The sequence below is a fragment of the Rattus rattus genome, chromosome 1, assembly GCF_011064425.1.
Source record: "Rattus rattus isolate New Zealand chromosome 1, Rrattus_CSIRO_v1, whole genome shotgun sequence".
Taxonomy (NCBI): Eukaryota; Metazoa; Chordata; class Mammalia; order Rodentia; family Muridae; genus Rattus; species Rattus rattus.
The window spans coordinates 201,310,484-201,327,652 of record NC_046154.1 but is presented as its reverse complement, the minus strand read 5'-3'; the positions used below and the strand labels follow the sequence as shown (position 1 = coordinate 201,327,652).

At 47.0% G+C, this 17,169-nt stretch overlaps 1 protein-coding gene across 1 annotated transcript in view; it reads right to left on the bottom strand.

The window, feature by feature from the left end:
• The window catches only part of Ppm1h (protein phosphatase, Mg2+/Mn2+ dependent 1H), a 265,243-nt gene that overhangs the window by 31,333 nt on the left and 216,741 nt on the right, over positions 1 to 17,169 (bottom strand). Inside the window, exons 7-8 of the mRNA XM_032913223.1 lie at positions 7,636 to 7,699; positions 5,374 to 5,481 (exon numbers count right to left, since the gene is read on the bottom strand). Coding sequence (XP_032769114.1) covers positions 5,374 to 5,481; positions 7,636 to 7,699 — 172 coding nt within the window. The remainder of the gene's footprint in view (positions 1 to 5,373; positions 5,482 to 7,635; positions 7,700 to 17,169) is intronic.

Sequence of the window (17,169 nt, the reverse complement as noted above, 5' to 3'; positions counted from 1 at the left end):
TGGCTCTGCAGAACAGCCCCAAGACAGAAAAGGGCCTTGTTCTTCCAAGAGCCCAAACTGGGGCACAGTCTTGGAGTGGAGGCCGGAAAAGAAGGGTGAAATTAGGAATCCTAGCTCTACAGAGGGCCTGTCTCAGGCCCAAAGGGGCGGGGAGCAGAGAACATCTGGAAGTCGAGGCCTTAGGCCCGTGCCAAGCTGTCTGAGTAACAGGATGCTTGTGTGCGGGGCTGGAGGTGGGGGACTGTTAGGAGAGAGGACAATGCTGAGGACTTGGGCACCAGTGCCTCAGTTAACAAATCCCCTCAGTTCTGAACTCTTCAGGATGCACAGTTGGGCCTTGAGCTTCCTAATTAGGCGAGAGGCAGACCTGGCCGGAGATGCCTGGGGGAGGGGCCGCAGTCCACGCGGTCACACAAAGAAAGCCAGGTGCTGTTGACTGAGTGAAAGTCTCCCACACAGCCCGGTAGCCTACGCGCAGCAAAGCCCCTGCTCCTTTAGCGGGGGGCCTCTTGTGGAATTCAGGTCTTGGCTAGAAATCTCTGCTTTAGGCCCCCAGAAGGTCTGAGAGAGGCTCCGGAAACCTGGCGGCTTCTCTTCAGGTTTGGCAAACTCAAGATTTTTTTTTTTCCAGCGCCTTGTGTTCAGCAAAACTGAAAATGTGTTTGGCTTGAAAGAAACCCTGCTCTAATTTTTAAACCCCCGGTGCATTTTTTTCTTTTTCTTTCTTTCTTTTTTTTTTTTTAACATAAATTTGATCCACATGGCTTTGATTTATTTGTATTTAATTCATCAAATCAAATTAGGAGCCACAGTGATGAGTGGGATCAGGGGGAATTTCCAAGAAGGGTTTCTGAGCCCTTTTTCTTAGAATCGAATACCATGTCCTCATGTCCTCCCCCAGCCCCAGTCCTTAAAACCACCAGGCTGAGCTGGATTTGAAACTTAGAATCCAAACGTGAAGGGGAAGATCCGTGCTTGGCGTAGTCCCCGCACTGCAGAGATCTGCAGGGGAGGTCGCAGGGAGTGTGGGTGGGGCGCTGGTGTGGAGGGGAAGTCATGAAGACTGGAGCAGTCTGATTCCTCATTAGATGGCTTAAGTAAATTAACCTGCTTTTCTGGGATCCCAACAGAAGCCGCCTAGCCATTTCTCTACTGGATATGATTTTATCACCATCCCCTTGAGTAAAGGGTTTTAGCCTTAAGGAGTGGAGATGGGGTTGGGGATGGGGGAACTATCTTCTTTTTTCTGTTCTAACCTCCACAGTAGTCGATTCAAACTGCTCCTCTTCTTGGCACCCTCCCCCATCTCCTGATGCTGGCTAAGGACCGTTCATCTGGAAACATTTAAAATGTATAACAAATTTAATCTTGTGCAAGAGGTCTTGGTATATACACTCGTGTCCATTAGGGCTAAATTGTAGGCATGCAATCGTATTTTACACAGTTCTGTCTGGCCCAGGTTTACATATACAGAGGCCATTACGGTCGTTCTAATTACCCACCCTGAGCCATCATCTTTGGTGTTAGTCAGAGGCCAACGGTATCGGTCTGAGGAACTCTGACCACTGAGGCAATAAGACCAGGGGCTCTCATGTTCAAGATGGAGGTGTCCCTTTCAGAGCCCCTCGAACCAGTACATGCTGAGTCACTCTGGTCTGGGCCTATATTTCTTGATTCTAGCTCTTGCCACAGTGACCCTGTAACTAATCAGATGTGGGTTCTAAGTGCCGGTTTGCTACTTGACAGTTGTATAACCTTGTTGTTATTTTATTTCCCTGAGTCTCAATGTCCAGTGTACAGGATGGGTAGCATAATTTACGGCTCTGTTAGGAACGAGCTGCTGCTGTAAAATCCTAAGTGTGTTAGATGGAGCGTAGGGAGACGTTCTAAAAGTACAGTTTCAGCTGAGCAGGAGAAACTCACTCCAGACACCTGATCTCAGCCCGATGGCCGCAGACAACAACTGGCCCCACAGATCCCTACTCTGAAAGGCTTTTCCAGAGAGAGCGGCTTCTCAGACTAAGAACAGCACAGCAGCAAGATGCTCCCCGTACAAAGACGAATCTGCATGTGTGTGTGGGGCTCTGGGGGACACAGGGGGTTGGGAGGGCTGAGAAGGAGGCTTTAAGGCTGCTTGAAAGAGCAAAAAACGCTTAATTAGTGTTTCCTGAGATCCCCAGGGAGGCTTCTGTGAAGAGCAAAGGTTAGGGTGCCATTTAACATGTCGGATGAATGCTCTCCCCCAGGGGAGAAAGTACAATTTTACGAGCCCAGTTACAAACCCTGTGCTCAGCGGAGTTCAAAGGAAAGAGAGTCAGGGTTCAGAACTTATTACTTCCCTCTGGTGAGAAGCCAGCTTTAGCTGTAAGTCCTGGTCCTAATGTTGGCCAGCACGGAGGGATTAGGAACTCCGGGGACTTCGGACATTCTGTCCAATTGGGCTCTTACTACGTCGAGCTGCTTTGAGAGGTCTGAGAGAAGACACCTGTAGCTTGGGTGTGGGCTGTGCCGGTTTTTACTAAGCTAATTCCATGTAACAGCCCCAGGGTCTACGGGGTAATGCGTCTTTCAAGCCTGATGTTTACTAGAAATTTCCATGCCAGCTCTAACTCTGATGCTCTCAAACAGGATCATCCTGGTTTAGAGTTCTGCCTGGGAACTGGGCCTAGCTGGCTGTTGGTGCCCACGGAGGATAATGGAGCAGACATGGTGTCTGAAGGGCAAACCTCAGGTTTGGAAGTCACTTGTAGCCTTGTATAAAGGGTGAGATGGACTCATCAAAACTCCTCTCCAGTACAGATGGGTGGCTGCAGAGCTGGGGTGCCTGGGATGTGTGGAGTGTGGTTGGCTCGCTGGATGGCAGAACTCCTCTTGCAGGCCTTTGCTGAGGTGGCTCTGCTGTTCATCCCAGAAGCACCCTCACAAAGCCCGGTTACTCAAATACTCATTTTGTAGACACTAGAATGCCTCCCAATATAATTAAACACCTCCTTTTTTGGGTTACTTTGAATGAATTTACAGTTCCTACAATAAAAATGAGCTACATTCGAATTGTGCCTCCTCAGCAGGGTACAGCCTCCTACTTAGGGTTCCTCTCTGGTGGGAAGGCCAAGACAGGAGGACCGTGAATGTGAAGCCAGCCTGGGCAATACAAGACCCTAGTCTCAAATTCCCATCTCTAGCATACACTAGGCAGGAGTGCGCGCATGTGTGTGCGTGCACACGCGCTCACGTGTATCTCAGTGGTAGAGCATGCAATGAATTGCCACCTCCATTATACAACTTTCCTTGGGCACAGCACGGACATGGCGCCGTGGCTATACATTCTGGATGTTTCCAGTATAACATACGGCTTCCCTAGCTCACTTTTCACAGTATGGCAAACAGTATGATAACTTGCTCCTCTCAACCATAGAAATCGGGAACTAGAGTTCTGCCCCTAACCCCCAACCTCCTCTGCAGCTAGAAGCATGACAGGGTTTTAACCAATGAGATTTAAGGGAGCACATGCAGGGGCGGAGCCTGTTCCAAACGTTATACGAGGCCCAGCCCCTCGCAGGGGAGCTATTGTCAGCTGCTGGCTGTGGGGAAGGGAAGGTCGGGTTTTTTTGTTTTTTTTTCTTTGCTTTAGGGGTGTGTTCCTCAGTGTGCTGTTCATCTCGTGAGTGACCCGACATCCATGTAGTTATGGGCAGCACTAACTGGATTCAGCTGTTTTTTTTTTTTTTTTAAATGCAAAGAAAGAAATGAAGTAAAGAAGGGGTGCATTGTGGGAAGGGGACCTGGAGGCAGGGATCGAGGGCATGCGATCAAAATGTATTGTGTATATATATGAAATTCTTAGCGAATAAATTAAAAAAAAAAAAACCAGGACAAACAAAGCCTAAACTCACAAGATATAGAACAACAGCAAAAACAAAGAAAACTTAATGCTTGGAGCTACGCGGCCGTGAAGGAAGAACCAGAGAAACACATAAGGGAAGCCCCAGAACAAACTCAGCGCTGCTTCCTGTGTAAGAAAAGTCCATCTCAAAACCATTAGCACATCTGGTTTGTTTGTTTGTCCGCTTGCTTCCTTCCTTCCTTTGTTTTGCTTTTTTCAGACAGGGTCTCATGCAGCCTTGGCCAGCTGAAAACTAACGACATAGCGAGCTGGCCTCAAACACAGAGACCCACTGACTGCTGCCTCCCACGTTCTGGGAATAAAGGTGTGCACGGCTATGCGCTCTTCCTTTGTTGGCTGAGGCAGTCTCCCTGAGTAGTCCGTCAATGACTGGCTTAGGACCTGCTATGTGGACCAGACTGACCTGAACACTCAGTGAAGTTCATGTTTCTGTCTCCTAAACATCCTTGGCTGACTATTAGGTTTTCATATTGTTAGATTTGTCTTTAACATGGAGACATCTTTTCTAAATAATATACCTTGTAACATTTCTAGTACTGTAGGAAATACTGTAGAATCTTTTTTTTTTTTTTTAACTTCTCCAAATAGCACCCAGATGACACAAGTTCTCTGGTTAACTAAAATCACTTGAGAGGAAATATGCAGATGAATTGCTGAGCTGCAAGGTACTGACTTAAAAAGCCTCAGAAAATAGTCCTCTATGCATATGAAGAGTAGACAAAAACATGACTTCTGAATGAGAGACAGAAATCAGGGTGTCCCTTAGGACAATGGCTCTCAATCTTCCTAACGCTAAGACCTTTTAAAACAGTTCCTCATGTTGTGGTGACCCCTGAAACATAAAATTATTTTTATTTCTGTTTCATAACTGCAACTTTTGCTACTGTTATGAATTGTAATATTGATTATTTTTGGAGATAGAGGATTGCCAAAGGGGTCTCGACCCACAGGTTGAGAACCTGTAGAGATACATATGAGTTAAACCACAGAGAGAATTGGATGCTGTGGACGGGGATCAGGGATTCTTGGCAGGACTGGATGAATGTAAACAAGCAGGAGAAATTCAAGGTCATACAGTAACTGAGTTCACTTGGTTTGTGTGTGTGTGTTGGGGGCGGGGATAAAGATCTGCCTGTAAAATTATATCAAATGGCATCTGTGGAATGGCTTTCGGAGTTGGGTTTCGGTCCAAGCCATGGACTGAAGACTGCAGAGACATGAGGAGTCAGGATCCACTGGGGGATGCTCACTTTATAGCGATATGTGGGAGGAATTGAAGGAGGTGACACATCTCGCTAAGTAGATGGTGAGGGTACGAATGTAGGTATTCAAAGTAAGGGCAGGGTAACATGAGAGATATCAGACCTGTCAGTCAGCTGGCTACTGCTTGGATGTGGGGTGGAGGTCAGGGGAGGACTAATGCACATAACATTGTATCTCATAAACTATAAACAAAAGCATTGTGGTACCTCTGGAGCTGAAGACAGGAATGGTTTTATGTAGATGTTGGAGTCATGAACCTTCAGGTCATGGTCCCCAAGTCCCCTCGTCACTCCAATAGTTGCCATTACCCGGGCCTAGGAGTATAAGCAGAGAGTTATCAGAAACACACAGTGACAGCATCCTGTCTCGTTTCCTCTTGCCTATCTTTCTATGCCATTGGCTGTTAGCTGAGATTAGCGTACTAGCAGAGAAAGGCTCATTAGAATCACTGCTGTATCTCAGGCTTACGGGACATTGCTGTCTGCCCTCAGCTTGCTTCTGTAGAGTGGGGGAGTGAAGGATGCTGAAAATAAACTAAATGTAATACACGTATCATCTACAGTGACTGAAATCAGTTCATACTCAATCAAGAGCATCGACTCACCCACACACTATCCATCCCCCCCATCCATACACTCACCCACCTATCCACCCGCCCACCCATCCATCCACCCATGCATCTTTCCATTCACCCACCACCCATCCATCCATCTACCCACCTATCTACCCACTCACCCATTCACCTACCCACCCATCCATCTATTTACTCACCCACCATCCATCCATCCATCCACTCATTCATCTATCCATCCATATGTCCTCCATTTATCCACCCACCCACTATCTATCCACTCACCTACCCACCCATTCATCTATTCACCCACCCACCATCCATCCATCTACCCATCTACCCATCCATCTATCTATCCATCCATCCATACACACCCACTCTACAAGTATTAGTTGGACACTATATCCTTGGCAATATCAGAAGCAATAACGAAAGGTGTAATAAGTCTGAGGCAGTTCCTGTCTTTGCAGATCTCTACTATTCAGTTTTATGGCCAGAGTAAATACATCTTTAGCTTCTCCATGATCTGCCACAATATTCCTACACATTCCTTCTGGTGGAAAGGAACAAAAACTTCACTACCGTGTCTATCACAGACTTTTGGGCTGTAGCCACACATTCTCTCTAAACTCATTTTGTGGAATTAACGTACTGCATTAACATATAGCCAACTCTCCTAAAGTACCTACTATGTGCACATACCATGTGGGAAGGACACCAGAGCCCAAGGCTCCATCTGTGAAGGAACTCGGTCAAGGAGGTAAGAGATATATATCTAATACACGAAATGTGCTTCAGTTCTGGAACACTCATCAACAGTAGAACATAGGAATTAAGAGGAAACAAAAATGCTACCGAGAAGGTCCCGTGGAGTAGGCAATGCTAAATTTGGTGCCAAAAGATGGACAGTGTCAGATAGGCAGACGCAGAGACTGCCTGTCAGGCTGAGTGACGTGAAGCCTAATGGCTGGACCAATAATAGAGTCCGTGTAATGCTGCGGTTGAAATACCTGAGCTTGGATTCGCCTCTGTTACTTGGATAATGACATTGAGTACTTCATAGAGGCAAAGATGAGGTAAATAAAAGCGGAAACGCTACAGTTCAGGGCAGGTAGTGAGAAGGGAGCGTGCAGAAGGGGATTCAGATGGCTTCCTGTTTAACTGGGTGTGGGCTCCAAATTTCCTCATCTCTGTGCCAGCCGAGAAAGCTACTCCAAACATGCTCGAGGGTCTTGTATCTATGGACTTCTTTGAGTTTGACCATGTCATTCAGCCTTTGCCTCTGACTAGGGCACTGGGACCCAGTGATGGTCCTGCTATCTCAGTCCGGGCTCTTGATCTGGTGGTGTGATTGCTATGACACTCTGGAGTCCCTTTGTTGGGGGCAAGTAGAAAAGCTGATTTACAAAGTCTGAACTTCAGTGGTGGAGAAAAGAACCCTAGGGAGTGAGCGTCTCACACTGGTGCTGTCCTCTGCCGGGCCTGTGCTTCCGCCTGGGTTGCTTTCACTCTGAAGTCCCAGCTGCCTTGTGTACAAATAGAGGTAACACAGCCAGCTTGCCCTGCCTCTGAGCTTGTTGTCCATTGTAAAACAGAATGATGAATGTGGAAATGGCCCTGTTTAAACTTCTAACGAGGGACTCGAATGGACAGAGACCGGGACAGTATTGTCATAAAACCGACTTTCATCTTCTGTGTTCACCCACACCCTTTGAATCCTGCCATGCTCTGGACCCTCAACACAGGCAGCCTGAAGAGTGATGCATATGGTGTCTGTCCAAGTTGCCAAGGCTGTAAAACCCCAGACTTCAGAGCGATGCACACAGATTGCCACAGGCTATGCAGAGCAAAGGGCCACAGACACCTCCCCTCATTCCAGGGGTGAACTTGAGCCTACCTTCTTGCCTTCTCCATATATAAGGGGAAACTTCAAGTCATCATCCTCAATGGTTTTGTATGCCCTGTAGGGGAATAAATAACATTTTAAAATAGGTTCGCACTCAATTAGTGACCCTCTGCCCTGGCACAGGCTGCTAGGAGCCTCATTCAACTCACGACATTTCCTCTTTGTTTATATGGACACTCTCCATTCTTCATGCAAAATGTGTGTGTGTGTGTGTGTGTGTGTGTGTGTGTGTGTGTGTACACTTTGACAAGCCAGGAAATGTCGTCTTCATATTCTTAGAGACAGAGCTATGTATAATTATATGCAATATCATAAGGGGAGATAGAATTCTGCTCCACCTCCTTTGGGCTTTGCAATAACGAATGATCTAGCCACTGGATTCTTGCATCTGCAACTGTGATAAACAGTGCTCAGTGGTGAATGGGGTCTGCGACTCCCCCGAGAGCCAGTTCACACCTTTGGGGATCGATTACATCAAACATTTTCTATTGGGATGACTAGGGATGGATGATACAAGCACCCTCTGACCTCGAGATGACAGTTAAGGTTGGCAGAAAATTGTTTCACAATAGCTTTCTGACGGCCATTCGCCACACAGAAATCCACTTTATGCTTCATGGGTTTACTCTGGACATGGTTGTCTAGATGTCACTGACAGCAAATGAAACCATGGGTCCCAAATCTACACCTAAGTGAGTTAAAACAAAAACAAAAACAAAAACAAAACAAGCAGGCAAACATCACAGTCAGTTAGTAGCTATGTCTCTGGCCAGAGTAATCTACCTTTCTGGCTTTGTTTGTTTCATCTAAAAAGTGAGATTAATACACAAGATACAAAGGGTTCAGCACAGAGCCTCCCCTCATTAATGACCCAATTAGGGGCAGCAATTAGCCATAATTAGCAGGTAGTTAATTTTTGGTGTAACACTTCCCCATTTGGCAAAATGGGCGGATATCGCTACTCAATCACCACTCCAGAGTGAATGTGTGCTGGGGGCCCCAGAACTTCATTAACCAAATAAGGTCAAAAAGTTACGAGGAAGAAAAGGAACAGATGGGGTAGGATAGGGATAGAATGCACGGAGAAAACCCATTTATTAAACAGCTTCCGAGACCTTTAGGGAACTAGAGAGTGAGGTCACGGTGGACTCCTGCTATAGGAAGGCATGCAACACAAATTAAAAGGCACTGAGAGCCAAGTGTGATGACGTATGCTAAAGACACCACGCAGAACTCACCTCCTGCACGATGACCTGAAAATTAAAAGTTTTCAAAAAGTACACACCCCCAAGGTGAGAGCAAGTATGCCTTGTTGCCCAGGAAACCAACGAGGCAGTCAATCTTTCCCTGGTGAGATTTCTGCCATTGAATCCCACCCAGGTTCAAGCTCAGCACAGAGTAACTGGATGCATTCTGTGGCCCTCCGCACCCTCATTCATCAAACAAGGCCAGTCGATAGTAATATACAGAGCTCAGTCTACACTCTGCACAGCCGTGCTCAGAGCTCAGGGAAGCAAGCTCGTCCTCCGCACTCGAGCCGAGCGTAACCCAGAAATCGCATTATCAAGGAAATAACCATAGTATTTCATTCCCTTAAACCAATCAAATTAACCCAAAGTGGAAATTAGCCACTTTGATGTTTTACATTCTCGCACGAACTATTTTAAACACCACAGCACACAAGCCGTTTGGGTGAACAAGTAAAGCTATTATAGAATCTAGCACCAGCTTAGGGATCAACTGTGTCGAGTGGTTTCCAATCTCAGCTGTATGGTGAACTACATCATGCGAGGGCTTTAAGACATCCTGAGGCCCAGGCCACATCCCGGAGCAATGAAAGCAGAGTCTCTGGGAAAAAAAGACCTGAGCACCAGGTGTTTTGCTTTTAAAAAGCTTGACATATCCGACCCCGTTGCAGACGACGCGTCAACAAGCACACACTGGATGCGAGTTAAGCTCTAAGGTTCTCATCAGTTTCACTCTTGAGAGGGGAGACCGCATGGATTCAAGGAGGAGGATGGAAATGGGCTAGGCTCTCAAATGAGCATGGACAGGCGACTCAGGATGCTGTGTGGGTGAGGAGACAGTCTTAGAATCATACACGGGGAATGGCCAGCCTCGAGATGCCAGCACAGAAAGTTGGAACTGGAGAGGAGGGAGGAGGCAGCAGATCTAGAATCAAGGAGAGGAAGGTCCTCTCTAGAGTTTGGCCATAGGACTCAACGGGCTCGGGAAGGCAGAGAGAAAACTGTTCTCACTTTATCAAGCTCAAGTCCTCAAGTCCCCTCAGGGCCACCAGGACCACAGAATCCTCGTCACAAGGCTCAGAAAGATACACACACAGCCAGGAGTTGGTGCTCCCGGACCAAGGCAACTTCAGATTTTTACGTTACATTTTAGCTTATTGATTTATCCTTAGAACAAGAAGTTAAAACAGAACCAAGGATTAGAGATGCAGCTCAATTGGCAGATGGCTTGCATGAGGCCGGAAGTTCAGTTGTAATGCTAGCAGCTGGAAGGTAGGGACGAGCAGATCTTATGTTGAAGGGAATGGTAAGGTCATCCTTGGATACAGTGTATTCCCAGTCAGCCTGGGCTACAAGAGACTCTATTTCAAAATGCATAAAAACAGAAATGATGACCTTGGGAGAAGAAAGAGTTACTCTGTTCCCATTGGTGTTGGTTTTCAATAAAACACAAACCCTTCCTCCTCCTCCAGCGACAAACAAGGATAATCATTGTGCTGAGAGAACATACAACAACACGCCCTCCCACTCATTCTTCCTGGGTACCAAGCAGAGTTCATTATGTAAGCGGACTTCCATGTACCAATAGAAAGTCTTGAATAATACCATAAACACTTGGGACTAGAGGTGCTGCTTAAGGGGAAAGCCCACACTCAGCATGGGTGACACCTGGGTTTGAATCCAGGTACCAAAAACCAAACAACAACAACAAAAAGCCCTCAAGAACTAAATGGGAACCAGATGGGAGTCTATATAGACTTGGGGCTAAGAATAATACCAGCAGATATAATTTACTGGGGCTGATACTGGACTTGGTACTTAGGTATAGTTTTTAAAAGTCTTTTGGAGACCCCATCTTACAGATGGAGAAACAGGGTGAGGGAGACTAAGTTACTTCCCCAAGGTCACACATCGAGTGAGCGACCCTGTACCAGAAGACACTGCAAAGAAGTACACCATCAGGGCTAACCTTTGGGGATATTTCCCTCTGGCAATGAACCTGAGATGGGACCACTCTGAGTAGGTAGCCAGCCAATGTTTGAGGCAGAAAAGAGAATTTTTAGCAACTGAGGCCAGAACACATTCTGAATGGCAAGAGGATTGATGAATCGGTTGCCTGGCAGCCAATGAGATCTGCAGGGAGGAGGGGGTAGGTGGTGGAAGTTACACACTTATGTCTGATCCCTGCCTGCTTCATCTGTGGTCACAGAAGGTAGCTTATCCCTGTCCTTCAGAGGACAGAGATCCTTCCACTGGGTAGTGCAAGGCCTCATCCTGGTCCCACCCACTCGCACAGCCCTGATGGACAGTACCCTGCATCACCCTGTTCAGACTATAGAGCTCAGGCTTCCAGCTTGTCCAGGCTTCCCTCTTCCCTGGGGCTGGGGTGGGCGTGGGGGATGAAAGGATAGAGAGTCTGAGAGCACCAAGACACCGAGGCTGTTTGCACTTGGTGTTATAACCAAGACTATATGGTCCTAGGACTAATTCCTTTATTCCAGATTTTAAGATTTGGAAAATGGTCTAAATAAACTTTAAAAATTCCAGGATCAGATCGCTCACTGGTTCTACAATAGCATAACTGACCAGGGGTATAGTCGGGCAATCACTCCTTCTAAGACAGCAAGCTAAAGAGCTTATGAAATACTTGTAGGCCACTCTTCCATTGGCTCAACGCCTTCATGACTAGTTATGAGAGGGAGGACGAATGCAAGGCTTATAAGGGGCTACTACTACATTCTGGCTTTCCCTGCCTTAGAGGCATTACCCTCAGAGGGGTGTAAGCAACAGTTTCAGGCCAGGCATGGTGGCAAACACCTCTAATCCCAGCAATCTGGCAGAGAGATACCTGTAAATTCTAGGCCAGCCCGGTCTATACATTGAGTTTCAGGACAGCCATAGAGAAACCCTGGCTCAGAAACTTTCAAACCAAACAAACAACCTTCCCTGCTGCGGGCTCTGAAGACGTCTAGACGAGCTGTCTCGGTTTCCCGTTCCCTAGTTCTTTCAGCGATGTGTCACAGGACCTTGGGGACTGTCCGTCCCACTCATGTCGCCATTTATGCAACACATTTGTTAATCAAACATCACAGACTGTGACAAGGGCCCTCTGTGGGCTTTCTGGTCTGTCAGTGTCCTGAAAGTTTGGCGCTTATCTTAAGTGAAAGCACTTGAGATGCGGTCTAATTAAAAATGAAATTATCCCTTTGATTTGGACCTTGTTCTCAAAACATCAATGAGACTGATAATTGTACTGTATGCAAGCCTGTGTGAGGGCTTTATGGTCACAGATTGAGACTGTGAATGAAAATAAACACCACCCCCACCTCTCAGCCCACAAGCAAACAACACAGGCTCCTCCACAGGAAAAAGATCTAAAAAGCTTTTCTTGCCAGTCTCCTCCGCTTTCCTAGGGCAATGGCTGGTTTATATGAACGAAGGATCTTACCTTGCTAACTCCAGTCTACTGTCCTAAACCAGTCAGAAATTTTGTCTTTTTTTCAGATAGGTTATGACTATGTAGCCCTGGTTGTCCTAGAATTTGCTATGTGGACAAGGCTGGTCTCTAATTTACAGAGATCCACCCAACTCTGTAAATTTAATTTTTTTAACTCCTATTTTTAATGATGGTTCTTAAACACTTTAACCTCCGTTGTAGCCCACCAGAGAGAGTAGAAAAGAAAGGACAGAGGTGGGGAGGCAGTAGACCTGTTTAGAAGGGTTCTTTAGAGCAACTCCTGTCTGTGTTGTCTGGAAATCGGCAGTTCAGTTTATAGGTCGGCAGGCAGAGGCAGCTAGATCCACTCACAAACACTTTTTGGATACACCAGCAGTCTAGTTCGGTAGAGTCGGGTTAGCAACAGCAGGGACACTACCTAGCAGAGACAGCCCGGCCTCAGCCTGGGCTGGAGTCAGCAGGAGGGACCAGTGGGAACACTAGAAGCACTGGCTATGCTTCTCGCAGGGAAGTGAAGATCAGCTAAGACTCGAGACCCACAACCGTTACACAGCTAGCTGTAACCAGCAAGCCAAGTCTGTCTCTGTCATTCTGCGGGGTCCTATTTATACCCTCCAAACATCACGTGTCCTCCACGTGCCTTGCCTCAGCACATGCATCCAATCAGCCTGAGTTCTTGGAGAGGCAAGAAACTGCAGCACACCACCAGAAGTTTTTGGTGTGTGTCTCTCTATGGAGTTCCAAAGAGAGACGAACGCAGCTCAACTACACAATGTAAGGTGGACCAACATAAATGGGTATCGTTAGCAAAGAATCCTTCATCACGTGCCCTTTCACGAGTTTGCTTTAGCAGAACATTCTCTCTCCTGTGTGTGCTTTGGCGAAACATTCCTTCACGAGTCCGCCTGAGCCTTCCTCCTGTGTCCACTTTAACGAAATGTTCCTTCATGTGTTTGCCCCAGCAAAACACCATCCAACTGACTTTCCAAAGAACCCTTAAGTTTCCACTTCATGCCTCTGTCATCAGAGTGCTGGGATTAGAAGCATGTGCTAGCATATCTGGCTCAATTTCTTTTTCTTTTGACAATTAATTAATTAATTTATGCATTTTATGTATTTATGCATTTTATGTATTTGAGTACTCTGCACGAATGACTGCACTCCAGAGGAGGTTATTGGGTTCCATTATAAAAGGTTATGAAACTCCATGTGGGTGCTGGGAATTGAACTCAGGAACTCTGGATGAACAGCCACTGCTCTTAACCACTGAGCCATCTCTCCAGCCCCTCAATTTCCTTTGGAACAGAACCAGTAGATGGGGAGGCAGGTTAAATGCTTTCAAAACAAATTACAAATCCGTTTTGTCATCTTTCCACCACCAGGGTCCAAGGACCTCTTAATTACGTGATGGTGGCTGGCTCAATACACAATCAACAGTCAAGGGCAGACAGAGGCAATGGGACCAGGACGGTGGCTTGGGGCTGGAAGGGTGCTGGAACCGTTCAGCTGTGTCACTTGCTTTTCTCTGTTTTTAGAGCAATCAGTGTAATTGTTCGGTCAGATCTTGGTGCCGCCCTCCTGTGCCCTCCACTGGCTTCTTCCCATTATAGCATAAAGTAGTCAAACAGCTATTTGAGACTCACTTCCCTCCTCACTGTTAATCCTCTGACCTTATAATTTTCTCCCGTAGAATAGCATCTACCACCCGACAGAATTGTTTCCCTTACTCTCTGTTGCAGTACAGATCTGGAATATTCTCCTCAGGTTCATCTCTTTGTTTCTGTTTTGTTTATTTGTTTTTCTGGGGGCACTGCTTTTGGGGATATGGAAGGTTTAGAATGCGGGACCTTAGGTAGGGGAGTCACACAGGGCAAGCCTTCCTAAGCCTCTAGTTCTGGCTCCTCTCTGCTTCCCCATCTGCCACTGTGTGAACAGCCCGCCGCCACTCACTTCTACCCTGCCGCGCCTTCCCTGCCGTCATGAGGGAATTAAATCTTTCCTTCTCTTCTGTTGTTGTTAGGATTCAGTCACATTTTGCCAAAGTGCACTGTGTCTCTTTTCCTACCGCATCCTCACACTTTGTGAGTTCTTCAAGAGTGGACATTTTTTGTTGGGTAACTGTAACATTCCTGATTCCTCAAAACATAACGAGAACCTAATAAATTCTTGGTCAAATAATCAAAGCAAAGCCTTCTACCTTCTCCGGCAGAGGCTTTGCAAACCTTCCTGGTCTGGTCTCCTTTTTGGAGCAGATGTCAAGAACTTCCTCACATTTCCTCTGAGTTCACAGTCTCAGGCCTGAGGACTCCATCCGTCCTTGCCCTCCTGTGGCTTGACAGGTTCTCTGCTAATCCCTGCAGTCTCAGAACCTTTCTAGGCACTTGAACTCAAGAGATCGCCACAATAGCCACAGAAATCCTCCGAGCTATTGGGTGATAGTTCATTGATCGTTAAAGGGCCCTTCACCAAGAACACCTCCAACCCCTGGGTCACTTTTGTAACTATCAGAAAAAGCTCCTCAGTCTTATTCCGGCTGGGTAGCCTGTAAGACGCCTCCTGGCACTCCTCCTCAGTTTGACGCCCCACCCCCACCCTACGTCCTGGCTTACCTTCATCTGACATAGAACCTATCTCAACCTATCTGTGAGACTCTTCTGTATCGGGCATTGGCACCCTGGGATGCTCTCCTCCTTTCTGCCATGCTTTTGTGGTTGTTGTTCTTTTGACTGCTGCCTCTTCTTCCTGGGCTGCTCTTCCCCATGCCCTGCAGTTCTGTTCCGTCCTAAGACTGCAACCCTTAATATAGTTCCTCATGCTGTGGTGACAGCCAGCCATAGAATTATTGCTACTTCACAACTATAATCTTGCTACTGCTCTGGATTAGGATCTAAATATCTTGTATGCAAGATATCCGATATGTGACCCCAAAGGGGTCACGGCCCACAGGTTGAGAACCAGTGCCCTTCTATTCCCATGGGGAAATCCCCTTTGTCCACTCGGAGCACAGCGCTTCCCGCTGCCCACTGCACCGATGCTGCTACCCTTCCCAGCACAAGCCTACAGACTGGAAATTACCCTGTGCATTAGTTTACCCTGTCTGTTCTGTCTCCATTTTGAACCTTAGTTCTATGATGAAACGGAACTTCTTTCTTAGGTTCTACCTTCCACTCATTTTTGCAACCTTGTATGCAGGCAGACACACAGTGGACGGAACCCAAGTAGCAGCTGAACATCTGAGTGAATGAACAAAGGTTGGCCTTGGGCGAGCCAACATCGTTCCTCTTAGTGTCTCCACCCACCTTGCCTTCAGATGACTTTTTTTTTCTAGCTTAAAGAAAAATCAGGGCTAAGTTCTCTATGAGGGGGGCTTTTGTTTACCTCTTCGTATTAAAATTCTAAGTTCTCTTTTTATCGCCTATACATATTAATAATTTTAATTGTGTTACAACACAATTAAAACACTATTTATGACTCTCCAAATGCCCGCTTTCTCCAGGAGATTCCTAAGGCTCCTTTGGGATGGTTGGTTTTGAAAACCACAGTGCTGGTCGCCAAGACACCACATCAAGTTCAGTTTACATCAATGGACATACATAATCTTCTATGCTAACTCAGGTGAAAGGTATGCCTCCCACTTGAGGGGGGCTCTTAAGACACGCACCGGGATGTCTGTCTGCAGTCGTCGACTCTCAGGGCCAAGGGGAAGAGAATGGCTACAGCAAAGACTTCAAGAGAGGTAAGACTCCAAGAAGACAGACAAGGCGGGGAAGAGGGGAGGAGGAGATGGTCAAAAAGGAGAATGAAGTTCTTCCTGATCTCTGGGGGAGTCCACTGTGTGAAGCCAGACCCCTTTCCACATACTCTGACATGGGAAGGAAGGAAGGAAGGGTAGGTGCATAGATGTGCATGTGTGCGGAGGGCAATGGACACTCCTAAGGGGTCACTCCTCGGGGGCTAATCACCATGGTTTTGACACTCAGTCTTACTTGCAGTTTACCAGTTAGCTTAGCTGACTAGCCGGCAAGCCCCAGGATACCGGTCTCTACCTCCTTAGCTCTGAGATAAAAATAGAGGTTCTGGGGATTGAACTTGGGGGTGGGGTCTCATGCTAACACAGCACAAACTCTACCAAGTGAGTGGCCTCCTCAGCCACACACTCTGACCTCTTCATCCATAGACCGGGAACCCAGAGTTCACATTGGATATTGTCCGCCTAGACTCCTTCCCACAGACCCCCTTTCTCCTAAGTTATGACCTTTCTCTACAAAGAGGGGCAGGAAAATTGTTCGTGTCCCCAAGTTGATTTCCTTAAAAGGTCTTCAAAGTCATTTAAAAAGGACACGCTCCCTTCTGGAGGAACTGAAGGACAGGCCCCCTTTGGGGATGGCATCATCTGGACAGTCGCCTTGTGATCTCCAGTGACACGCACCAATGAGTCACATTCTTCCGCTAACCTCTCGACACTGCCTTGGACATCTCTCTTCCCTTGAGGATCCTTCTTCCTGGATGCGCATCCCTCTTGGCAGAGCCCACTGTGGTGAGCTACAGCACAGCAGGCTCGGGGAGTCAGTGGTTTGGAAGGCACATTGCAATCCTCACGTGGACTAGCTGCGTGAACTCGGGAAAAGTCCCTGAGACGCCTGAGCGTGGTTCTTTCAGCTGGGTACTTGGTAGGATTAGTTGCAAGGGCTACATGCTAATATGCCCTTTATGAAGGACAGCTTGCTAATGAGGCATGCGGTGGGGCTGTTAAGGTCACAAGAACCTCATTCGCTTCTCAATATAGAAGTGGAATTAAACAACCGGCCATCGGAGGCAGCA